Consider the following 26,384-nt stretch of genomic DNA (forward strand, 5'->3'; position numbering starts at 1 on the left):
ATTTGCATACTCAATAAGCTAAGGCCGTACCATGAGGGAGGGCTAAGGGGTTGGATCCCCTCCCCCCTCGAAATGTTTGTTTGACTCGTAAAAACGTAACAGAAATGAATATAAACAAATTTTGTATGCGTTTTTTGAGAGTTTTTTTGTGTAAACCCCCCTCCTCCCGAAAAGAAATCTTTTAGTAAAACCCCCTCCGAAAAAAAATCCTGGGTACGGCCTTGCAATTAGCTTTGATCAATCTATGATTCATATATTCATTTATATTAGTACCTATCGTATGTTTTTTTTCCTATGATTGTTTCTATGATTGATTTTTTTTTCTTTTTGCTCGATTCGGATTTCACTTGTTCTTTAATATTTCTGCTTATTTTGAGTTTGAATTATTGCAGGTTTTTATTTCTTCTTATCTTAATTTTGACATGGCCTTTACTTTTCTTTGAAAAATTACTAAAAAAGAGTTCATTATCTTATAATGTGTACTGTTTCGTCTGCTTGGAATATGCAGTACTGCCATTCAATAGTAAGGTCTAAATTTTTACCTAGTTCAAAACTACTAAAAACTGCCAAGCTGATATATGCTTTATCCTTTAACTATTTAGACTTTGAATCGACAACTGCTATATGACTGATTAAGACTATAGATGTACCATAGCTAAGGCAGGCCCTTAGCGAGTAGCAGGACATTTTGTTCTTGGAATTCTGTTGCTTTCAAAAATATTGTTTTCAGCCTTTATGTTTAGATGTTCATGTATATTGAACAATTTAAAATTTTAGGATTTTTCTTGACTAACCCTGGGAAATCCATGTATAATAAATTTCTCCACCCATGCAATAAAGGGACACATAAAAATATACATATTTAGAGAATAACAAAAAAAAAATAAAAAATTTCGTCAGATGATGACAATAAATGTCGAATTCAGTGGAAAAAAGCAAGGCATTGTAATGACACCATATATTGCTTAATATAAGAAATAACAATCTTCTCCCATTTAGGCTTTAAAAATTAAAGGAATACTGGAAGAAATAGGCTAATGTTATAGAATTACCGTAAAACAAAAACTTGGTAAGTAAAATTGGTAAAATAAGATACTCTACAGGAAGTACAGGGTGAAATTAGTGTTTGACAGCCGTGTTCAGCAACATTCCTCATATCGTATAGACGTTATTTTCCTTTTGTCATAGGCAGCGCAATAGCGCTGCATAAGTAAAGAACGATGTTGGCACAATGTATTATTATTTTTTGTTTTCTTTTTTCTTTTTCCATACCAGGGCACTTCGTATCGAAAGAGTTGTCGTAGAAACTTCGAAAAGGACTCATTCGATTAGAAATTGGAGTGGCTAGTGCCCTTTTTAATAGTTGAAAGTGATTGGAGGGCAACTAGCCCCCCCCCATGCCCACCATTCCCCCGAACACATCCAGTCAAAATTTTGAGATAGCCATTTTGTTCAGCGTAGTTGATTTCCAGATAGAGAATATGTTTTTGAGCAGGTCACTCCCCCACAACCCTCAGGGCAAGGGTTTTAAGTTATGCCCTGGGGGTATATAAGGTTCTTATAGAAGGCGTTGTCATAGAAACTTCAAAAAAGGCTCATTCGATTGGAAATTCAAAGGACAAGTGCCCTTTTTAATGGTCGAAAGTGATTGGAGGGGAACTAACCCCCCTCTCACGCCCATCTTTTCTCCAAACACATCAAATCAAAAGTTTGAGATAGCTATTTTAATCAACGTAGTTTTAAGTTCAGGAAATTATATCTTTGAGGATGATAACCCCCCACTGCCCTCAGGGCAAGGGTTGTAAGTTATGCCCTGGTGGCATATAAGGTTTTTTACAGAACGCGTTGTCATAGAAACTTCATAAAGGGCTCATTCGATTGGAAAATGAAATGGCTAATGCCCTTTTTAATAGTCGAAAGTGATCGGAAGGCAACTAACACCCATTCCACGCCCACGATGTCCCCAGACACATGCCATCAAAATTTTGAAATAGCCATTTTGTTCCACGCAGTTTAAAGTTCAGGAAATTATAGCTTTGAATAGGACATTCCCCCCACAGTCTTCAGGGCAAGGGTTATAAGTTATGCCCTGGGGATATATATTTTTCTAGTGGTAACATGGTACATGCCTTTTGGCTTCAAAATACCTGTTTTGTACAAAAGGGGCTTACGGATCTTTGGCATCCAACAAACATTTTTTGCACTGTGTGTCCTGCTTCATATCATCAAATGCCCGTGCCTTTCAATTCAATTGAAACTTTTTATTTCCTCCGAATACGAAGAGTAAAATTTAAAAAATAACCGTTAATCAACAGGCCATAAAATTCATTTAAACCATATAACAACGAGTACGCAAAGACCTTCAATCAAACTTACCACACAAATTAACACTTCATTCAATAATTAATAAATAAAAAAAATTAAGCTTCATGAGCAGCTTTATGTAAATTATGAGAAAAAGGAGGTAATTTGAATAAAACTTTTTTGTTTTTTTTTCCAAAACATCAACAGGTTTTTTTTATTTTATATGTATTCATTAAAAAAGTATTTGATTCAGATTTAGAAAAGCGGCAAAGGAACTTAGCAAAATTAAAAGGCGGTTTTTACATGCGCAATATTACCAGTTCTAAAAAACGGGAGAAGCGATGAAAAAAGTAAAATCTTAGGCAAAGTGAAAGTACTATATACCCAAGCCAGTGATTTCCGAGAAAGAAGATCGCGGAGACAAATTACTGCCCCGAAACTAGACGCTATTCTAATTTTAACTGCTTTAGAAATAGAAGCACGGCATAGAGCTAAAGTTGGTCCATAAGGCACACCAAGATATAAAAAACATTCCAAAAGTTTAAAAATACGAACAGAAATTTCCGAATTAAGTTGGTCCATAAGGCACACCAAGATATAAAAAACATTCCAAAAGTTTAAAAATACGAACAGAAATTTCCGAATTAAGTTGGTCCATAAGGCACACCAAGATATAAAAAACATTCCACAAGTTTAAAAATAAAAATTAAAAACTGACACTTTTCAAGGCGAAAACGAAGTTCATGCTCACTAAAAACCTTTGCTAAAAAATCTACATTTTTTTGAAGTGACTGAAGTGATCGACTCAAAAGGAGTAAATCATCTGCGTAAGCAATCCACGACAGAACATAACCTTTATAACAAATAAAAGTCAACTGAATTTGATCAAATAGCCCCGAACCAGTAATATTTAAAATCCAAGGAGAAATAATGCTTCCTTGCCTCAGTCCCCTATATAGCTTAACATTATGATCACTAAACTGATTATTCCACTTAATACGAATACGAGATGAGCCATACCACTTTTTTAAAACCAAAACTACTGGTAGTGGGACATTATTCTTGAGAAGCGTAGTCATAACCCAAGAATGTATAATTGAATCATACGCCGCTGCAAAATCTAACGCAAGTGTATAAACTATCCCATTGCTTACAAAAGGGTATTATTCTTGAAAGGAGGGTATGAGCCACATCCATGCTTAGCCCCTTACGGAACCCAATTTGAATCAGGCCTTGGTTACAAGACTCCAGATACTTTAATAAAACTAACTCGAAAACTTGGCTAACCTGGCACGAAACAGTAATCGGCCTGTAATCAGAACATCGATTCGTATTCCCTCCTTTTTTGAAAGGGGTGAAGTGGTAGCACGAGAAAAGCTAGTTGGAAGATCTCCAGTAGAAAGAATAGTTGTAAAGAGAGTAGCGAGAAGAAGGATTGCTTTGGGGGATGCTCATTTTATATGGTTTGAATGTATACCATCATGATCAAAAGAATGCTTACTTTTTAGTTTGTTAAATGTAAATTGAGTATGCATGAATCAGGTTTTTTTTTCATTAGAATGAGATTAAGACTTAGCACTCAGAAATAATTAACCATTAGAAGAAAGAATACTCTTTAGACACTTCAATACGTGTGCCATTTCCTAGGACATTATATTCACAATAAAATATCGTGATTCGAATTGCTAATTGAAGACTAATGTTAGATAATTGTTTTCCAAGTCCTTAATTTGATTTACTAAAACGCACAGAATTTGGCATTCATCTTACGGGTTGCATGCAAAGGAATTTATTTGGGAGGAGGGGGCACATTTGAAGAACGAAGACATGACTAAGGGAAAATAAAGGATATCATGAGCACAGCCGTTCGAAGGGTCGGTATTGCCCGGGGAAAAATTAGCTGCAGCCTCCTGACTCAAATATAATAATTAAAAAAAAATCATAACTGAAAAATTTTACAAATTGGGCAAATTTTAAGCCCCCCCCCCCTAGCCACGGTGCCCTGGCAGCTGCTCTGGTTGCCCCCACCCCTCCTCTTGAACAGCCCTGATCATGAGGGAAATCCTAGAGTATTGAGCTATCAAGGTGAAAGGACTCAAAGCCTCCCTCCCCTGCGTATTACTGTTTTGCTGACTAATTATTAGTAGTAGACTTTTCGAAAAGTTACAGTCTCAAAGCTTTTTACCTTAAAATCTAATTTCTTTTAAACGAAGTTGTGTTGATTTTCAGACACTGTCGTTGGCCAGGAATTAAAAGTCGCCCAGATCGGATATCCTCTGGCAATTTTAGCTTTGAATAGGACATTCCCCCCACAGTCTTCAGGGCAAGGGTTATAAGTTATGCCCTGGGGGCATATAATGGTTTTATTGAAATCTTTGTCGTAGAAACTTGAAAAAGGGCTCATTCGATTGGAAAATCAAAGGGATAGTGCCCTTTTTATTAGTCGAAAGTGATCTGAGGGCAACTAATCCCCCTCTCACGCCCACCTTTTCCCCAAACACATCCAAACAAATTTTTCAGATATCGATTTTATTCAACGTAGTTGAAAGTTTTGGAAATTAGGTCTTTAAGGATGACAGCCCCGCCCCCCCCCCACAGCACTCAGGGCAAGGGTTGTAAGTTATGCCCTGGGGGCATATAAGGTTTTTATTGAAAGCGGTGTCGTCGAAACTTCGAAGGGCTCATTTAATTGAAAATTAAAAGGGCTAGTGCCTTTTTTAATAGTTGAAAGTGATTGGAGAGTGACTAACGCCCCTCTCACGCCTGAAAGAATCTAAAGATTCTTTAAAAAAAACTGCTTAAAAATAAGGGCCACTCATTCGGCCTGTTAAAAAAAAATGTTAAAGTCTTTGGCTTCTTAGAAGTTATTATATCTATTTATTTATTTTTTATATCTTTATTACTATTTTATTGGAGTCTATTTAATCTACTTAATCTACTTCATTAACTTAGTCTATTCAATCTTTTTAGTTTTGTTTTCTGTAGTTTTATTTATTTACGTTTTATTTATTTTTTGTTTTTTTCTTCTCTGAGTGACTCGTTTGTCTTCCCCCTTCTTTACAGGCCAATGAGCCTTTGGGAGAATAGTAAAATGTAATATTGTATGTGTATTTCATTATGAATAAATCTTATCTTAAGAATTTCTAAAGATGATGTAGTCAGTAACAAATAATTCAGTAGTAATTGCTTGAAAAGCAGACTAAATCTCAGAAGAGGCTCCCAAGGGAACGACAGCATGAGCAGAAGATTTCTCTGAGATGTGAAGTTTAAAATACGAATGAGGATATTAATTCTGCTTTAGTCCTCCACATTGTTGAAACTCCAGATTATTTAGTTATTTCTGATGTGGTGATTTAAATACCTAAAGCAAATGGCTGCCTAAATTTTTCAGGAAGGCAATTGAAAATGAAAAAATCTACAAATTGAGACTGTTTGAAACAGAGATACTGGAGATTTTCCTATAAACCCAATTTGCAATAACTTAAAATTAAAGGATTCAAATGACTTTTTCTCCGGTTTAAATTAGTATCATCTGACTGCACTTTTAATAAAAATTAGGTCAGTAGACAGGCTAAGTTAATCACTAAGCAGATGATTCTTGTCAAATCTATTTGGTGAATAGTCTTATTTATTCTGTTTGGTTTAGTCTTATTTATTTATTAGGCTTATTTATGTTTGGTTTAGTCGTTTTTATTTATAATAGTCTTATTTATTGGTTTTTGGTTTGTTTAATTCAGTGTTCTGATGCTCTGTTAGTTACTTCAAAAGGTTAGTTTTGTTTATTTTTTCTTAGCACTTAAGACGGCTGGGCGGAAGTCCCAGATGAAATATCTGCTTATGTTATTTTTGCTTCTTTTCTGTCCACTGGCAGAGATTACCCTCGTTTTTCTTGGCTATTTGATTTTATTATTATTTCTTGTTTGTCATGTCTTAATCCTGCTTGTAGCCCTTCTCAAAGAACTAATATAATTTTATTTCAGCTAATATTCACCATTTTAAAATTATAATTACATGTAATTACAATATACTTCATTGTGTGGTCAAACAGGCGACCTTTTAAACTTGGGAATACAGCTGTACACGAAACAAAATCATATCCAAACCTGTTTCTGCCAGCCCCTTTGCAATTTTGTTCTGTGAAAACTACAAGGCGTCGTAATATATGTAAGATACCGGTATCATACATAAAATACCAGTAAAATAGGTAAATTTTGAAAAATAGGTGAAATGCCAATTTTACGGGGATCCGTAAAATTATGTTGAAATACCCGATATTACCGTGACAAATTTTACCAGTTACAACATTAGCCAGAACATATGTATAACTTGGATTACCACGCTTGAACATTTATCTGCTTATTGCATATGTGCAAATATAGTAGGCTAATGTATTTTCAGGTTTGACAATTGTTTAGGCACTTGTATTAGTTGTAAATTACTATTTGCATTATTTTGATATTCATCTATACTTCAGGATACAAGGAATTGGTTTTGACTATATCTGCATTGGCTTGCAATGGTTTATTCAATGATGATTCCTCTCCTTTTACTTAGTCTTTCTATTGGACTTGGTAAGTTATTTTGTTTTTCATGGTCTTTTTGTTAATTTGTTTTATGTGTGTTTTATTTTAGACGTTTTTCTTTTGAAAGCTAGGAATAATCGAAGAATACAGTTTAATATCAGAACTAGTATTAATTACTCTGTAGCTATTCAGAATAAAATAACGCGTTTTATTTTTTTAACATTCGCCGCTCGCTTAACTTGATTTGGTATATTTTCTGAGACAAAGAATCAAAAAGAGGGGGGACAATTATTTTTGGAATTATATTTTCTAAATTTACCTCCTCTTGTATTTTTATATTAGTGAGTTTCTTTATATTTCCATAGGGTAAAGGTACCGATGATTCGACAGTTTTTGTAAAAAACCAGTTTTTCTACTCTAGAAGTCTTAATTTAAAGACTTTCGGTTTGAAAAGGGTGTCAGTATGCAGGAAAATCATCTAGGAATCTAACTGTTTGATGAGAAGTTTGAAGTTTTTTCGGGAAAGTGGTACAAAACTTCATTTACAGAAATTAGAGTATTTTAACCAACAAATTCGACAAAACAAAAAAGTTACCTGTTTTTGATGCCAATCGGAACATCAGTTAACATCCAGATTAGGAGTTAAACCAATGATTTAACAGTTTTGGAAAAAACCAGTTTTTCTACTCAAGAAGTATTAATTTAAAGACTTTTGGTTTGAAAAGGGTTTCAGTATGTAGGAAAAACATCTTGGAATCTAACTGTGATGAGAAGTTTGAAGTTTTGTCTGGAAAGGGTAAAAAACTCCAATTTTCCGAAATTAGAGCATTTTCACCTACAAATTCGACACAACAAAAAAGTTACCTGTTTTCGACGCAAGTCGGAACCTGGTGTATTTGACACGTATATTCTTGTTTCTTTGTTTTTCTTCAACTTCATTTAATGTATAAAAGGGTAAAAGCCTATGCAAAAAGTAGAAGTAATACAACTAACAAAATCGTTTCAAGTATGTAGTATTTGGTATAACAAAATTAGTACAAAATTTTTTAATACACATTATTAACTACAAATAGTAGTTAGTGTAACAAATTCGATATAGCAATTTCGTTTCACCAGCATTTTGGAAGGGATAGGGCTCAGGAAAATGGGAGTAGATTTCAAGACATTTAAGAAGTTTATTCGTTTTATTGGCGTTTATTTTCAAATGCAGATTCTTAGTTTTGTCCAAAACATAGGCCTACGTGTCATTTTGTATAAGATTTTGTGTTAGATAAAATTTGTATTTTTTATTTGGATGAAGGATAAATAAGGGTATAATCTAAAAAAAATCTAGGGGGGGGCAAAATCAGGTCGGGGGGGGGGCAACTGCCCCCCTGGCCCATAGCAATTTACGCCACTGCATGGTATGAGGCCAAGCGGCAGTTCCTCAGATGATGGAAAAATCCAGTGTCTGTAAGTAAAACTTCAAAGTTTAAAAAAAACCTTTTGTTTAAATGTTCTTTCATCTGAAATATTATTAGAAATAATAATCATCAAAATCTCTCGTTGCGCAGAAAGCACCCGTAAATTCGACAGCTATGATGCCTATGGTTTCGTCAGTGGATCCTGGAATTTCGACACCTATTATTTCTCATCTGTTTTACATGTTCAGTGAAGTTTCGACAAAGTCACCTATATTTCGACAGGGCCCGTTGCTATCTGTCCAAAATTTCGACAAGGTTACTACAAGATATTCGCCAAAGAAATAAATCCCTTGATAGAAGCTGATATTTACGCTTGAATGCAGCTGAAGGAACATTTTTAGTCCATTTGGTATTCCTCTACATTAAACAACAATTTTCGACACTTGGAAGGGAGTTTCAACATTGCAACTTTTGTCACCAGTTTCATTCAATTTTATGAAGAAAAAGATACTTTGGCTACATTTTAGAAAAGATCAGATGTATCTTAAAACGTTGATGCTTATCACAACTTAGTCTTGCAATAAATAACGAATTAATGACAGTTTGAACATTACATACCTAAAAAATTGTCGGGAGCTCCTTTCGTGTCGAAAACAGGAAACTGACCAAATTGACTTTTCTTTTCTTATCTGGGTGTACCAGATATAGTGTCCACGTTTCGCACCGTCGAAATATAACGACTGCTTCAAGAGATGGCACTCTAAGTCACGGCTAAGCAGAGCTATCCCGCTTTGAAGGAAAATTTTGACAGTGGTTCCGAAATTGTACTGTCGAATCATCGGTGCCTTTGCCCTATTACTAGTAAATAAATACTGCTTTACCAAAAACAAATTATAGGTTCGTATTTATTGATTTTGGACATGTATCTAGTATTAAATAGTAATTTGGCCCTACATTGCAGCTATTCTTAGTTAAGGATTCCTCCCACATGGAGACATTGCAAAAGAGGTATCCAATTACCTCTGTTTTACGCCGATTTCTCAAATCCAATTGCCAATTACCTCAAATTTTACGCCGAAATCTACACGAATGGTCCCATCTGCTCATTCAGTGATTCAGTGATTCTTTTTCTTTGTTGGTTCAATTTGTTGTAGTTTGTGTCTTTTTTATTCTTTTTTTTCTGTTTTTTAAGTGCTCCGTCTTGTTGTGTGTTGATTTGACGAGTTTTTCAATAAATAAATAAATCCCCCCTCTCCATGGTTAATGCTGTGATATCCCCCTAAGAATCTGGAACTGTGTTCATTTAAGACCATTCATCTTTTTATGCATCTTTTTATACATTTTGTAGTCGTTTTATGTTACTAATTTCCTTGAGGCCTTTGGTTTGTTTTCTTGATCTCTTATGTCTGTGTTAGGGATGTGTCCTGGAATTTTGGTTGGAGAGAAGGGGTACTTTCAGACGTTTTTCTTTTATCAAAACTGACCATTAACATAGTCAGATTTCTAAGTGTTTATGCAATATTTAAGAAAAGTTTTACCAACGCAGTATGTTTTGAAGGGGAACTTTATGATCCATATTCAGAAATGGTGAATCCTATTCATTATGGTGAGTGATATTCAGGATTCAATTACGCTCTTCAGTGGACAGTAGCTGGTTTCCTCGGATTTTTTGGCAGGAAAGTTGGAATCGAAGTTCAAAGGAGACCCAAAATTGCAATACAAATTTAAGTTTAATTAACAAATTTGGTGAAGGGTGGAGGCAATTAAATGTGTATTAATTGTTTTTCCTTTTTTTAAGGCTGTACCATTCCGTAGTTTTCTGCCTTATCCTACTTAAATCTTTTTGACAACTTAAAAAAAGTAAATCGTAGGTCAGTGGTCTTATTGTTATTTTATATGCCAATGAAATCCATAAATATGACGTAGATAATTTCGGAGACCACGCTGCCTTTCCATGACGATAAATACAAGTTCAAATGGGGATAAAATCTTTTTAATAGACAGTGTTTCACAAATATGTGACCGAAATATCTGGTATTTTTTGTGAATTTCTATCGCTGTTTGTGAAACATTGTCTATTAAAAGGATTTTATTCCTATTTGAACTTTTATTTATCGTAACGAAATCCAGGAATTATTGGAGGGGAGATGAGGAATTTTTCTGGGGAATACTTTAAGTTTAGCAAAAACTGTGTTTTGGTTTAGAGTCATACGCCACTATTGATGTCCATTTCAATTTTTTTCTTAATTTTTCAGAAGAGGGTAGGGGGATGTATCTGGTTTTCGATTCCTCTATAATGCCATAATTTTGATTTGACATTAACGAAACTGGATGGGCATGCTTTCACCCTAAAAAAATTCTGAATTTTAAACAACAAAAATACGAACAAGATCGGTTAAAATTGAGCCTACAATAATTCTAACTGAATCTGGGGCGGATCCAGGATTTTTTTAGGGGGGGGGGGGCAAAATAGGTTGATCCGATAAACTTGCGTTAGGAGCAAATTTAGTTAACGCAAATTTGCGTTAATTAAGTAAATTACACTATTTTAGAAGACGTTAGGGGGGAGCAAGCCCCCCCCGCCCCCTGGATCCGCCACTGAACTGAATCTTTTATGGAGGGGTTGTCCACTTAAAAAAAGCCTGCCCCAGGTAGCGGGTATCACGTCACACAGAATTGTGCCATGTGTGGTACGAAGCGGTGCGATGTAGCGGAAGTTCGACACGTTCGGTGAAACAAATGGAGCTCCGAGATTTAAATCAGGTAACAGAAACTGTGTAACCGTTTTGCAGCTTATTTTTTTAAGTTAAATGAATTTTCTAGCATACCTTATAAGCCCTAGATACGACGGAAAATCAGTTGTATGGGAAGGAGAAAGCTTTTCCATCATCTGTCGAGTACCACTTGAGCACGACTTTAATATAAGATGGTCTAGAAATGGAGTTCCATTCATACCTCTTGAAAGAGTCGCATTCTTAGAATATGATCGATCCTCATTGCGTCATCCATCCTTGCTTATGAATAGCAAGCCTCAAGATAGTCAAAATAGATTGAAAACAGATAGCACAAGCAAGCCACAAGAGTATTTGATTGAAGAAATACTTACTGAAAATGAAGAAGATAGCCAAGTTATTTTGAGCAAGTTGACTGTATTCACGGCAAAGGAAGGAGATTCTGGTTTTTATCGTTGCGTTGAAGCTTCTCCAGAGGGTCATAGTCTACTGGTCATTTCGGATAAACCACAAGTCGGTGTGTTGTGTGCTCCCTATTTAAGTTTGCCGTGCACCCCTTATTCATTTTTGGTTTATGTCAAAAGAGCCTTAAATAACGACCTTTTTCCTAGATTGGAATTATTTTTTTTATTTAGTCATTTTACCTTCAACATTTCTTCGTAGTTTAGATGTAAGTTAATAAAACGGGAGAGCCCCCCCCTCCCCCAATCAAAGGTTATCTTTAAGAGCTGTCTCTTAGTTGCTTAAGAGAAAGTATAGTCAATGTCTAAAAAGGGAAGAAAAGATGAGCGGCTTATCTTCGTATGAAGGTGCCCTGACACCTCATGAAAATTAAACAATGAATCTTTACTGTTCCCATTTAATATTACATTTAAATTTTATAGCCAGTGAATGCCTTTCTTTATGTTCTCTTTATGTTTATTATGCTATATCATCTTTTGTTTTATCATCTTCTATGTTATTTATGTTCTCTTTATATTTCTTTATGGTCTCTTTATGTTCTCAGTTATTCACCAGGGTGAGGGAGGGGATTGAGTCTAGTGTCTCTATCGTTAAGCGAAAGGTTAAACATGTTAAAAAGGTTAAAAAGTTGAGTATATTAAACAAATGTTCATTTGCGTTTTTTTTTATATTTACAAACGGGTTACAACAAATAAATAAACAAACATCTCATTTAAAAAAAAAAACACAATCCAAAGCATTACTGCATGCCGGACAAAACCCGAAAAAAATTATTTATGTGACTCTGGGGGCAAAGGTCTTCACCTTTTGGTGTACCGTATATATATATATATATATATATATATATATATATATATATATATATATATATATATATATATATATATATATATATATGTATATATATATATATATTTAGTCATGTTTTGTTTGACTTGTTAGATTATATTTTTGGATTGTTATCTTCAGATACTAGTTAGTTCGTGCTTTTTGTACTTAAAATTAGCACTCTTCCATTTTTAGTTTATTTTCTGAGCTTCTATTATAGGTTGCTTAAGTGTGGGTTGATATTTATTACCGAAGTTCGTGAGTGTTTTTAATTATGAAAAGCAGCCCACATGGACAAGAGTTTTATTTTGATGTCAAGGGCGCGAGGGTTACAAGTTTAATAACTTACAAAAACATATGGGGCTTATGGGTAAATTTAAAAATTAAATGGAAAACTGTAGAATTTAGGGATTCTTCCTATATTTTTTCAAGAGAGATACTACCTTTAATGGTGATATATAGGCTAAATTCTCTATAAAGCACGTTGAGCGAAAAAGAGAATGGAGGAGAATGCTGGGGGGGGGGGGGAAAGGATTTTTATTATGACTTAAAAAAATTAACCCTTCTCAAAATTGGAGTTGCATACGAGAAATGAATTTCGTATGCCAACCGAAAGGAAGAGGTCATCACCAAAAACAGTTTGATTTGACTTCTTGGACAACTCCCGGGTCCCATTCTGGCATGCGTGCAGAGTAAAGAGGGCTTTAGTTCCTTACCCTGCTAAATTCTAGGATTTTCTCTGTGTTTTTCGTGTAATTTACCTATTTGTTATGTTTTTCAACCCCTCTCCGAGAGAATATACTGGGCGCGTGTCAGTTACAGCTCATCCATACCTTCCTTCAATTCAGAAGAACATTCATGTTTATACCATTGTGCTATGGTCGACCCTCCCTCCCCCATTGAGGGGTGAAAGTTTTGAATCAATGGCTTTAGAAGGCAGGGGGATCCTTTATTTTTCTAGTGGTAACATGGTACATGCCTTTTGGCTTCAAAATACCTGTTTTGTACAAAAGGGGTTTACGGATCTTTGGCATCCAACAAACATTTTTTGCACTGTGGGTCCTGCTTCATATCATCAAATGCCCGTGCCTTTCAATTCTATTCAAACTTTTTATTTCCTTCTAATACGAAGAGTAAAATTTAAAAAATAACCGTTAATCAACAGGCCATAAAATTCATTTAAACCATATAACAACAGGTACGCAAAGGCCTTCAATCAAACTTACCACACAAATTAACACTTCATTCAATAATTAATAAATAAAAAAAAAATTAAGCTTCATGAGCAGCTTTATATAAATTATGAGAAAAAGGAGGTAATTTTAATAAAACTTTTTTGTTTTTTTCTCCAAAACATCAACAGATTTTTTTATTTTATATGTATTCATTAAAAAAGTATTTGATTCAGATTTAGAAAAGCGGCAAAGGAACTTAGCAAAATTAAAAAAGGTGGTTTTTACATGCGCAATATTACCAGTTCTAAAAAACGGGAGAAGCGCGGAGACAAATTACTGCCCCGAAACTAGACGCTATTCTAATTTTAACTGCTTTAGAAATAGAAGCACGGCATAGAGCTAAAGTTGGTCCATAAGGCACACCAAGATATAAAAAAACATTCCACAAGTTTTAAAATACGAACAGAAATTTCCGAATTAACGAGATCTTTAGCCTTAGGACCAAGAATTAAAAACTAACATTTTTCAGGGCGAAAACGAAGTTCATGCTCACTAAAAACCTTTGCTAAAAAATCTACATTTTTTTGAAGTGACTGAAGTGATCGACTCAAAAGGAGTAAATCATCTGCGTAAGCAATCCACGACAGAACATAACCTTTATAACAAATAAAAGTCAACTGAATTTGATCAAATAGCCCCGAACCAGTAATATTTAAAATCCAAGGAGAAATAATGCTTCCTTGCCTCAGTCCCCTATATAGCTTAACATTATGATCACTAAACTGATTATTCCACTTAATACGAATACGAGATGAGCCATACCACTTTTTTAAAACCAAAACTACTGGTAGTGGGACATTATTCTTGAGAAGCGTAGTCATAACCCAAGAATGTATAATTGAATCATACGCCGCTGCAATATCTAACGCAAGTGTATAAACTATCCAATTGCTTACAAAAGGGTATTATTCTTGAAAGGAGGGTATGAGCCACATCCATGCTTAGCCCCTTACGGAACCCAATTTGAATCAGGCCTTGGTTGCAAGACTCCGGATACTTTAATCAAACTAACTAGAAAACTTTGCTAATCCGGCACGAAACAGTAATAGGCCTGTAATCAGAACATAGATTCGTATTCCCTCCTTTTATGAAAGTGGCGAAGTGGTAGAACGAGAAAAGCTAGTTGAAAGAACTCCAGAAGAAAGAATAGTAGTAAAGAGAGTAACGAGAAGAAGGATTGCTTTGGGGGATGCTCATTTTATATGGTGTGCATGTATACCATCATGATCAAAAGAATGCTTACTTTTTAGTTTCTTAAATGTAAATTGAGTATGCATGAATCAGGTTTTTTTTTCATTAGAATGAGATTAAGACTTAGCACTCAGAAATAATTAACCATTAGAAGAAAGAATACTCTTTAGACACTTCAATACGTGTGCCATTTCCTAGGACATTATATTCACAATAAAATATCGTGATTCGAATTGCTAATTGAAGACTAATGTTAGATAATTGTTTTCCAAGTCCTTAATTTGATTTACTAAAACGCACAGAATTTGGCATTCATCTTACGGGTTGCATGCAAAGGAATTTATTTGGGAGGAGGGGGCACATTTGAAGAACGAAGACATGACTAAGGGAAAATAAAGGATATCATGAGCACAGCCGTTCGAAGGGTCGGTATTGCCCGGGGAAAAATTAGCTGCAGCCTCCTGACTCAAATATAATAATAAAAAAAAATCATAACTGAAAAATTTTACAAATTGGGCCAATTTTAAGCCTCTCCCCCTAGCCACGGTGCCCTGGCAGCTGCTCTGGTTGCCCCCCACCCCTCCTCTTGAACGGCCCTGATCATGAGGGAAATCCTAGAGTATTGAGCTATCAAGGTGAAAGGACTCAAAGCCTCCGTCCCCTGCGTATTACTGTTTTGCTGACTAATTATTAGTAGTAGACTTTTCGAAAAGTTACAGTCTCAAAGCTTTTTACTTTAAAATCTAATTTCTTTTAAACGAAGTTGTGTTGATTTTCAGACACTGTCGTTGGCCAGGAATTAAAAGTCGCCCAGATCGGATATCCTCTGGCATTGCTCTGTAATGTCACTACAGATCCTGTAAAATGGTAAGTCAGCAAATCTCTTATACCTGTGCCTTTCATAGTATCTTATCCACAGTTTATATAATATACCAGTAAGTATACCGCAAATATTTTCTGGCTCTTCATTCTCGGTGCGAACAAAAAGCTCCTTCCACTTATTTCTGCACTTATTGTCCACTTATTGGTTGAGCCGGCCAAGTGGTTTTGTCAGTACTTGTTCCGTAGGTGATTATTCTTTGTCTACCCGTGAAAAGATCTAATGCCGCTTATGTTTATATCTGCAAAAATGTTCTCTGGAGCACTCGCACCTCGGTCCGGGTTTTTATAATGGGTGAGATAGGGAAAGATCATACTGGATAATTATATAAACTGTGATCTTATCTGAAGGAAGACGCACAAATCGCAGTTATTCAATATTCTTGTAATCCGAACGCTCAGCAATTCATCACCTATTTTGTAATTTAGGTCGAATACGCAGGATGAAACTAGTTGTTCATGATGTTTCATGTTCTAGCTTCATGGTGAAACTAGGTCCTGCTTTTTCAATTCCTATATTTAAGTTCCTCTTTCGTAAACACATTGATTTAATTTCATCGGTTTGATTCAAATTCGAATCAATTAACTCTATTCAAGTAAACCATCCATTTGAATTTAAAACAAATTTTTCTCTTCAAATGCTCTGATGGTAAAAAAAAAGTTGGCTAGCTTGGAGCTGAATTCCGAATTCCAATTCTTTAAAAATGGCCCCTTAATCACAAAGGCCGTTAATTAGAATAAATAGCTCTTATGAAAGTACTAAAAAATCTTTGGGTTAAAGAGCGAGGTATTGACTAGGGGGCGAACCCAATCATATACGTAATATTTTCTTTTCGTTTTAAGTTTTGATGTTGCTCCTTACTTTCAGTTGAAAACTTGTTTTTTTTTTTAATATAATTCCTGATCTTTTTTTTAAATAATGCTTGGAAATCCGGTGCCCCCTTCATAGCAATGTCCCTTCCCACATGAAAACTTCCTCCGTGTAAAGATCCTCCCACATAACCCCGTGTGGCGCGTGGCGAGCGTCGTGACATTTATGTTCTTTTTAAGGACCTTTGCGACAGCATATCCTTCCAAATGAACAGAGAGAAGACATCGCCGTTAATATCAGGAAGCAGTAACAAGTTTTTGTGCCATAGGTACCCAACACTTTCATTTTTCGTCTTTAGGCTGAATTTTCCAAGCAGCTGAATTATTTTTTTCGTTAATTTTGAGTTAAAAGCCTGTTTTTAATATATTTCTCTCTCTATGTTTGTTTTTTGCTGTATATTCCATCTGTCTGACAACTAGTGATCGTGTTTATTCTTGAGTTATCTAGTGTTGTTGCACATTGCACTTTGGATGGGAAATTATCAATTCCTAATTAACTGTTGATCTAATGGTAAATCGTGTTTGTATAGAGAAGTGAATGATATTTTTCTTATTTTATGGCTTATATACAAAAAAGAATGTCCCTGAAAATTTACTCCTTTGTAATCAGATCTACTGTTCTTATTTAACCCTGGAATTTAGCAAATTTCTTAGTGAAAAAAAGAAGGTTGTAGAATTGACAATAATTCTTTTCGATGGTTCTGGAACCTTCTGTACATATTTTTCAAAAAAAAAAGTCAAAGTAAGTTTCAAAATTTTGAAAATTGCTTTGAAAGATTTTGAAATATTTAATATAGTTTAGTAAACTGATAAAGCCAAACCTTAGCTACAGAATCATTGAAAACTGTCTTCTTGCTTCAAAACACTAAAAATTTTAGCTTTTCGACAACCTTAGTGACTGACAAGGATAATGTTCTGTTCAATAGATATAACAGGGGTCTCCTCGTGCTGCATTTGTCACTTGCGTCTCGTCTTTCTGGTATGCTAGTGTGTATGATATAAAAATCTTAAACTTAAATGTAAGCTGATGGTCATTACTCTAGTTCACAAGACTCTCTCGAGTTAGACTATGTAGACGAGGTCACGTCTGTTGACGAAGATTCTGGAGCGTGGGTGCCTCAAAAGGCCGAGGATGCTAGTTATTTCACTAGATGCCTACTATAGCCTACTAGTTTCAGATAATTGTTTCTTCTCTTTTTTTTCATTTATTTAATTCCAATTTAATTTTTTTTTTTTTTTTTTTTTGTCTTTTAACTCTTTGTTCACTTACGGATATTAGTCTTATTTATTGATATCTAAAGTCAATTCATTTTTATTTATTGATATCTAAAGCTAACTAAAATTATTTCTATGAATAATTTTAGACCCTCGCTTGAGCGACTGTATTTCAAACAAAATTGCAGTTCGATCCCAGTATTTAAGTCCATAAAGAATGGAAGGGTAAGATGGTTAAGAAATGTTTTGCGAATGAAAAACAGTCTGCCACAAAATTGAGGCCTTTTCGTAATCCGATTTGGGCTGAACGAAAAGCAGAACCTCCTTGAGTCGACTGGGAAGAGACTTCCAGGAAATATTTAAATAAAAATGGAATCCCATATGAGCGAGTAAGCTATGAAGTCCTAGATTGACGGAGCTGGAGAAGGAGCCTGTACAGTTTTGTTTGTGGCCTCAGGCGACTGTTTAGCGACAATTAACATAATTTGGGTGCAAAACCCCTATGCCTTCCCAAGGAAAGAACAAAATTTGAATTTACTGAAAAAATGTAAATTTTTTACTTTCATAACTTTAATAAATCAAATAATATTAACATTTTGATTACTAAATATCAGTATATGTATATTAAACTGACAATGCACATTCATTTGTATTTTTTCAGTAAATTACAAATTTTGTTCTGGCCTTGGGAAGACATAGGGGTTTTGCGCCCCACTTATACTAATTTCTGCTCGTTTTGAGTTTGACTCAGCTATTTATTATATTTCTGTTTGTTTTGGGTTTCATTTTTTTTATCGACGCTGCTTTGTAGTAATTTCACGCTTGGTAGATTATTTCATTTTATTTTTGCTAATTTTTTGTTTAATGGAGTTCTTTACTATTCTTTGACAAACTTGTTTTGGGGAAAAAAGTTTTTAAATTAATTTCTGTTTTTATTATATTGACATATTTTTTTCAAGGAAAAAGAAAATAATACTTTAAACCTTTCGTTTTTTAAGACTTCATAGTTTGGCCTGCTATTTGTATGGTGGAGAAAAATTTTCTGCAATTTTTAACAACATACACCCTTTTAAAAATCTGGACACACATAGTACTGTTTAATTTAGTTTCCTACCTCCTCTAGTTGACCTGAAATGGAAAACTTGATACCACTCGCAAAAAGGTCTGTTTACTTTCTTTCATAGTTTGTATACACTTACGCTATTTTGATTTGGTTAAATTTTAAGAGCAGAAATGGGAGGGTGGGAGTGGAAGGGGGATTAGTTGCCCTCAGATCACTTTAGACTTTTAAAAAGGGCCTCAGTCCTTTCCATTTTCAACCAAATGAGCCCTTTCTGAAGTTCCCACGACAACTCCTTCGATACGAAGTGCCCTGGTCTAAACAACAATAACAACAAATAATACATTATACCCACTTCGATCTTTACTATAAAAATGTCAAGCCTTCCAATCACTTTCGACTATTAAAAAGGGCACTAGGCCTTTCGATTTCCAATCAAATGAGCCCTTTTGGAAACGACAACGCTTTCTTTTAACACCTTATATGCCCCCAGGGCATAAATTACAACTCTTACCCTAAGGTCTGTTAGGGTAGTTGTTATCCTCTAAGACCGAATTTCCAGAACTTTCAACTACGTTAAACAACATGGCTATCTCAAAATTTTGATTGGATGTGTTTGGGGAAATGATGGGCGTGAGAGGGGTGTTAGTCGCCTTCCAATCACTTTCGACTATTAAAAAGGGCACAAGCCACTCCAATATCCAATTGAATGAGTGCTTTTCGAAGTTTTCTACGACAACTTCTTCGATACGAAGTGCCCTGATCTAAAGAAAAAAATTAATAAATAATACATTGTGCCAACATCGTTCTTATATGCCCCCAGGACATTACTTAAAACCCTTGCCCTGAGGGTTGTGGGGGAGTGTCCTCTTTACTTAGTCCCCGTTTCTTGTCTCGTTCTCGAGTGTCCCCGTTCTTTACTTAGGTAGCGCGATCGCGCTGCCTATAATTTTTGCAACAACTTTCTATATAAACCTTATTTGCCCCCAGGGCATAGCTTACAACCCTTTCACTAAGGGCGCTAAGGGGGGGGGGGGTATCGTCCTAAAAGACATAATTTCCAAAACTTTCAACTACGTTTAGCAAAATGGATATCTCAAAAGAAGTGTTTGGGAAAATGGTGGGCGTGAGACGGGGAGTTAGTCGCTATCCAATCACTTTCAACTATTAAAAAAGGCACTAGCCCTTTCAATTTCCAATTGAATGAATTCTTTTGAAGTTTCTACGACAACGCTTTCAATAAAAACTTTATATGCCCCAGGGCATAACTTACAACTCTTGTCCTGAGGGCTGTGGGGGGAGGGGTTTTCATCCTTAAGACCTCATTTCCAAAACTTTCAACTGCGTTGAATAAAAATGGCTATCAAAATTTTGATTGGATGTCTTTGGGGAAAAGGTGGGCGTGAGAGGTGGGCTAGTTGCCCTCAAATCACTTTCGACTATTAAAAAGGGCACTATCCCTTTGAATTTCAAATCGAATGAGCCTTTTTTCAAGTTTCTACGACAAAGATTTCAATAAAAACCTTATATGCCCCCAGGGCATAACTTAAAATCCTTGCCCTAAGGGTTGTGGGGGAGTGTCCTCCTCAAAAATATATTTTCTATCTTGAAATCAACTACCCTGAACAAAATGGCTATCTGAAAATTTTTATTGGATGTATTTGGGGGAATGATGGGCATGGAGGGGGGGGGCTAATTGCCCTCCAATCACTTTTAAATATTAAAAAAGGCACTAGCTACTCCAATTTCCGATTGAATGAGCCCTTTTCGAAGTTTCTACGACAACTCCTTCGATACGAAGTGCCCGGCTGAAGAAAAAAAACACATTGTGCCCACATCGTTCTTTACTTAGGCAGCGCTAGCGCGCTGCCTATGATTGTTTTCGAACCGTGGCAACCATACATCCAGCAAACACAGCATTCAGTGTCCCATGGCCAATGCTTAATGTCGTGTTCTGAAAATTTGGGTTTCTCAAAGTTGATTTCGATATCTCTAATATGCCTTTGTCAATTTTGTAGTTTATGTTTTCTTGAAAAGAACCTTTTTTCCTGCAAGTATCTCTGAAGAAAACTTTATAATTATATGATCAACCTCACGTACATCTAGTCACTTTTGAACTTGGTTTAGTGCCAAAAAACTGATTGTAAGAGAAAAACAAGTCATGCCAATGCATTTTCATTAGTCACTTAGACTTTGAATTTTGTCTTCCCGTTAATTTTTCAACATTTTTCGCAATCGAAAATATCTAGTCCCTTCTCCGAAGCATTTGATTCCCATACCCCCAAGTGTTGTGGACACTCCAATTTCCTTGATAAATACCAGAGCCCTTGCACAAGATTATCATCAGTTTAATAGTTACATGTCTCGTTTTTGTTTTGTTGTTTTAGTAACATGGAGGGGGCTGTTTAGTGCTTGACTATTAAATACTTTAGTTGATACAAGTGTTCTAATCTATAATTTTAAGTTTCTGGATTTTTTTTCGAAGGAAGTATCGTTTTTTTTACTAACTCGGACCTATTTGTGCTGGAAAATTATAACAGAATGAGTTTTTTTTTAGATTTTTCTTTATCGTACAAAATAAATGTAGTTTGAAGTTAGTTTGATAGTTTTTAATTCTATAGGGACGGAACAGGTCACTCCGTTAAATGGTTAAAATAACAGGAACGTCAAAAACTTTGTTTGTCCTCCTGAACCCGTTTTAGGTCTATTCATCTGAAAGCAACGATTTTCTAAGATTTTTCTTTTGGTTGCTTAAAAATTATTAAGTTTCTAAGTTAGTCTCAGATTTTCGTTGCCGCGCTGAATTATAAATAAAAAAAAAGCAAAACTATTTATTTAAACTCGGCAGTGTATTTGCCCGTAACATCAATGATCTTTTGCTTCCCAAAGACCATTACATTTTCAAAGGAATTCTACACCTTAAGGTTTTTAGTTTCTTACGTTTTTAACCTTTTCTGCTATTTTTTCACTAACCCTTTTTTTTTCTTTTTTCACTTCCATAAAATTCATAACTGCGTATTCAGGTTTTCGTCGTTAAAAATCGAATTCCCGTTTTTTTCCTAATTTTATAAGATGTATATGGTTGTGTAAGTTTTCAGTTAGCCTATTCAAACAGTGGGATTTCATTTAACTTTAGTATTTTAAAATTTTAATCGAGAAGCTAAATTATTGAATGATTTACCTGATAACAGTTTGTAACAAGAAGAACTTTCTGAACATAGCCAGTTAGATTTCCTCTTTATCTCCTTACTTTTTCTAGAAAAAAACTTACTAGTCTACGTTCACTAGTCTACACTTCGGTGTTAAATTGGTAGCCAAGTAACATATTCGAACCAAATCTTTCTTATAGTTTTATTACTTTCAGGTTTAAGGAAGAAACGGAACTAGAATCTATAGATTCCGCTGTTATTTCGACCGATCCTCACCAATTGCTCATCAAGCGGACTACTGCGAGCGATGGCGGAAACTACAATTGTGCTTCAGATACCGGCGTCAAAAAAATCTTTAGTGTTGAAGGTAAGTTTTTTAGATGTGAATTTTGAGCTAAATCGTGGGTTTTTGGACGTGGTGAATTTTTTCTACAACTAAAACATACCATCATCACTCGTTGTTCAGAAAGCAAATTGATCAAATCCGCTTTTAGATTGATGGATTGAATTTTTCTCCACCAGTTCACTAAAAAACAATCAGTTAAGCAAATATAGCCACTACATGAGGTCAATTGCACTTTGGCTCATTTAATTAGTTAATTCGCATTATCAACAACGTCAAATAAAGACAACAACAAAAAAAAGCATGTCATTCACAAGGAACCTGACACCACCCTGCGTCTCGACTGAGGAGAAACCTTTTGACCAGTGATTTAAATGAACAAATTGATTCAGAGCCTCTGATGCTGTCCGGGAGGCTATTTCAAAGGGTAGCGCTCATGTGAAAAAACACATGGGGTGGTCTAATTGTATTTCTCAGCGCATCAGTTGTATCTAACTGTATCATTGGTCTATCCACATTCTTAGTTTAATATGAATGATAATCAGAATTATTCAGAAGCTTCTTATACATGAATTTATAAATTTGATTGATCGACTTCTTTCATCGATTTTTTTTAATCAATATAATAAACATGGCCACTACTAGAAGGTAAAATGAGCCGTGCTATGTGGCTCAATTAAATCATTAATTCACTTAATCAAAAACATCAAGATAAATAAAAAGAATAAAAAACGAGTTACTCACAAGGAGCCCGCTCTCACTGTGTATCTCGACTAAGCATAAACTTTTTAAGCAGTGATAAAAATGGATAAACCACTTCAGAGCCTCTGGTGCTAACCAGAAGGCCGCTCCATAGTATGACACCCATGACAAACACATGGGCTGACTTCACTGTACATCTCAGCTTATACGTTATATCTTGCAGTACCATTAGCCTATCCGCATTCCTAATATGATGAAAATGACGATCAGAATTAGTCAGAAGCTTCTTATTCAAAAATTTATGAATTTAATTGATTGATTGACTCCTTTGTTTTCATCAATTAAAAATATAATCAATTAAACTAATGTAGTTGGTACTTGAAGACCAAGTAACCTTTGTGCAGTGGCTCAATTAATTAATTAATTCACATAAGGGACAGAATAAAAAGACAGCAAAGAAAAAGAAGAAAACAACTTCTAAACCAAGGAACCATTTCTAGCCCTGGTACTCAACTAAACAGTTTTTTGACTTGTGCCCTGAACGAACAAACTGATACAGAGTCCCTAATGTTGTCCAAGAGGCTATTCCAAAGGGTTACACTTACGTGACGAAACACATGGGCCGACCTCACTGTATTTCTCTTCTCATTTATTAGCTTTAGCATTGTGCAACTATAGCGTTAAAGCTCTTGGTTGACCCTTCATTTGAGCTGTCATAAGAATGTTCCCAAAATAAGGATCAATGCCAAGAAAATATTGGCGATGGATTTATATATATATATATATATATATATATATATATATATATATATATATATATATATATATATATATATATATATATATATAGAAGCGTGTATGAGAAAGTCCATATCAAAATACAATTAAATACGTGCTTCATTCTCAAACACTCGCTCTAAAGTCCTATTCACATGCATTTTTACCCTGACATCAAGGTCTGGGAATAGTTGTTATGTAGCTATCATTATTTGTTTCCTCTTTTATAAGCGACTCTTGATTAGTCTGAGCTGATGATGGGTTGAAATCAGCATTTAGCTAAGTATAAGTGTGAACGGGGCGTCATGCGACAAAACTGAAAAATTTTTGAGTCTAATGATCGGTACTTAAAAATGAAAATTAGCAGTGTATCTTCTTTTTTTACTAACTCGTTTTCCTCAACTCAGCGACTTGTGTTTTTTTTTATTTTTTTTTGTATTTGTTGCATTGATTTGTTAAATTTTCATTTTCTGACCACTTCCGAATGTTCTATTACTTCCAAATTTTATCAATATATGCACTTTTGATGATAATATAATACTACTACTGCTACTACTACTACCAACTCTCCGCAGCACCAAGCCGTCTTAGGCCAATACAGCTACGCACGCTTCTCCTTCATCCTAATCTGTTAAAAGCCTCCCTCATTACAGCTTCCCAGGAAGTTCCCATTTCCCTTAAATCTTTCTTTATGAAATCCTCCCTTCCCAACAGGGGATGATCTGCTTTTCGTTTAGCCCTAGACGGTTGGCGAAAAGGACAATCTTCGGCAATCTGTCATCGTTGATTTGCAGAACATGCCCTAGCCATCTCAACCTTTCTCTCATTATAGCCCTAGAAGGCGGGATTGAACCACACTTCGTACCGCATGCTGTTTGAAATACGTTCAGTCAGCCGGGTACCCAGAACAATCCGTAGGCAATTTCTCTGGAAAACATCTAGCAAATCTTCATCAACTTTTCGGTGCGCCCATGCTTCAGAGCTATATTTAACCACTGTCATCACTGTAGCTTCCAATATTCTAATCTTAGTTTGCAGACTTATCTTCCTATTCTTCCAAACTCTTTTCAACTATGAAAAAGTACCCTGAGCTTGGCTATTTTACTTTTAACATCTTCACTGCTCCCACCGTCACTGCTTACCAAGGTAAGTGAAGCTGTCCACTTGAACGATCTTTTCGTTACCCAACGTCACCTTTTCATCTTCACCTATTCCGAGCCTTAGCGACTTATTTACCTTAACATTAATTTTCAGACCTATTCTAGCACCCTGACTCGCAAAACCTCTAATAACTCTTCCATTTTGCTAACAATGTCAACTAGAGTGCTCAAATAATCCACATAGTCAAATTTCAGAAAATTTTTTCCATCTGTTTGTATACTAGGTTCTCCCATTATCAAACCTATGCTCCTTAAGAAGAATTCAACCACAGTGATCCATATAAAGGGTCATACTACTAAGTAATTTGCTACGTACAGAGACCAGGCTCATGCCTCGATAATTACCACACTCACTCTTATCACCTTTCTTATACAGTGGTTTAATTAGGGTTTTCCTAAAATCGCCAGGTACTTCACTTTTTTCAAAAATCCTTACGATAATCATATGTAACTTCTCTAACCTCATAGCGAATCTATTTAGGAAATTGATTTACCACAGTATCAGCACCGGGGGTCTCATTACTTTTTAATCCTTTTAGTATAGTCGCTAATTATTCCTCGAAAAACAAATCTTCCTTCACATCCAAGGTATCACAAATTTTATCATTTTCCTCTATATCGTTTCCTGCAACTCTATCTTGGTTTAGTACATTCTCAGTATGTTTCTGCTCCTAAGAAAACACCCTGTTTCTTTTAGGTAGTTTTGTGTTGTCAGCAAGTTCTAGCTTTTCAAAATTCTACTAATATAGGAAAAAATCACAAATCAGTTTATTTGAGCTAGTTTTGCAGCTATATGTTGCATAAACATATATCAAATTAGTTCGACCGAGCAAGAACGTGAGTAAGAGGGAGTTGGCTTGCGTCATTTGCTTGTTCCAATAACATTTATTGCTATTACGCTGGATTTGGCCACTCTAGCCATATTTTATGACGGGAAAATAGTTTTACGAGTAACAGAACCATCAAGGTAAAGTCCTCGCATCCTTATCTGCTCATTGTAATAGAGATTAAATTTTCCGTGGATTGATAAAAAGATTATCAGGATTTAATCCATGAAATATAGTGAAAGGATTGACGCATCAAAAAAATAATATTGTAGCATTCAGACAGAAACGTAAGAGCTCTTTCGCTTGAAGGCTTTATGTAGCTAAACTTTCAGACCAAATTTCTTTCCCTTCAGAACATTGAAGCTAAAACTTCATGAGTTTAGTTTCGTCCTTTTAAAAACACCATTTTCATCATTTGACAATCGATCTAAAAAGTTCAATATGACATATAATGATAGTACTGATAACGACAACGTTGGAACGTGACAAATGAAATCGGCCTTCTGTTATCAGGACAAATCAAATGGGAACAATAATTGTATAAAATTTAGTGATAAGCTCTTTTGTCATTCCTCCACCTATGCTTCTAACCCAAGGCTCCCATGCAATTTAGATTTTATCTGTTTTTGGTTTTCTAAATTTTAATTATTATTATTATTATTTATTGGAAAACCCGTCATACAAAAAAGGAAAAGACGGAGCAATAAGCAAAACAACAAAAAAA

The 26,384-nt window shown here is 35.2% G+C and overlaps 1 protein-coding gene across 3 annotated transcripts in view; it reads left to right on the forward strand.

The window, feature by feature from the left end:
• Positions 1 to 26,384, forward strand: part of Bsg (immunoglobulin domain-containing protein Bsg) — a 103,205-nt gene that overhangs the window by 47,358 nt on the left and 29,463 nt on the right. For all 3 annotated transcript variants that reach the window (XM_089094238.1, XM_089094239.1, XM_089094240.1), the window contains exons 2-4: positions 6,779 to 6,875; positions 15,458 to 15,545; positions 22,067 to 22,218. In XM_089094238.1, the coding sequence (XP_088950364.1) occupies positions 6,821 to 6,875; positions 15,458 to 15,545; positions 22,067 to 22,218 (295 nt within the window). In that variant the 5' untranslated portion in view covers positions 6,779 to 6,820. The remainder of the gene's footprint in view (positions 1 to 6,778; positions 6,876 to 15,457; positions 15,546 to 22,066; positions 22,219 to 26,384) is intronic.

Source organism: Artemia sp. Qi Xiang Cuo, chromosome 9 (genome assembly GCF_049724085.1).
Source record: "Artemia sp. Qi Xiang Cuo chromosome 9, ASM4972408v1, whole genome shotgun sequence".
Classification (NCBI taxonomy): domain Eukaryota; kingdom Metazoa; phylum Arthropoda; class Branchiopoda; order Anostraca; family Artemiidae; genus Artemia; species Artemia sp. Qi Xiang Cuo.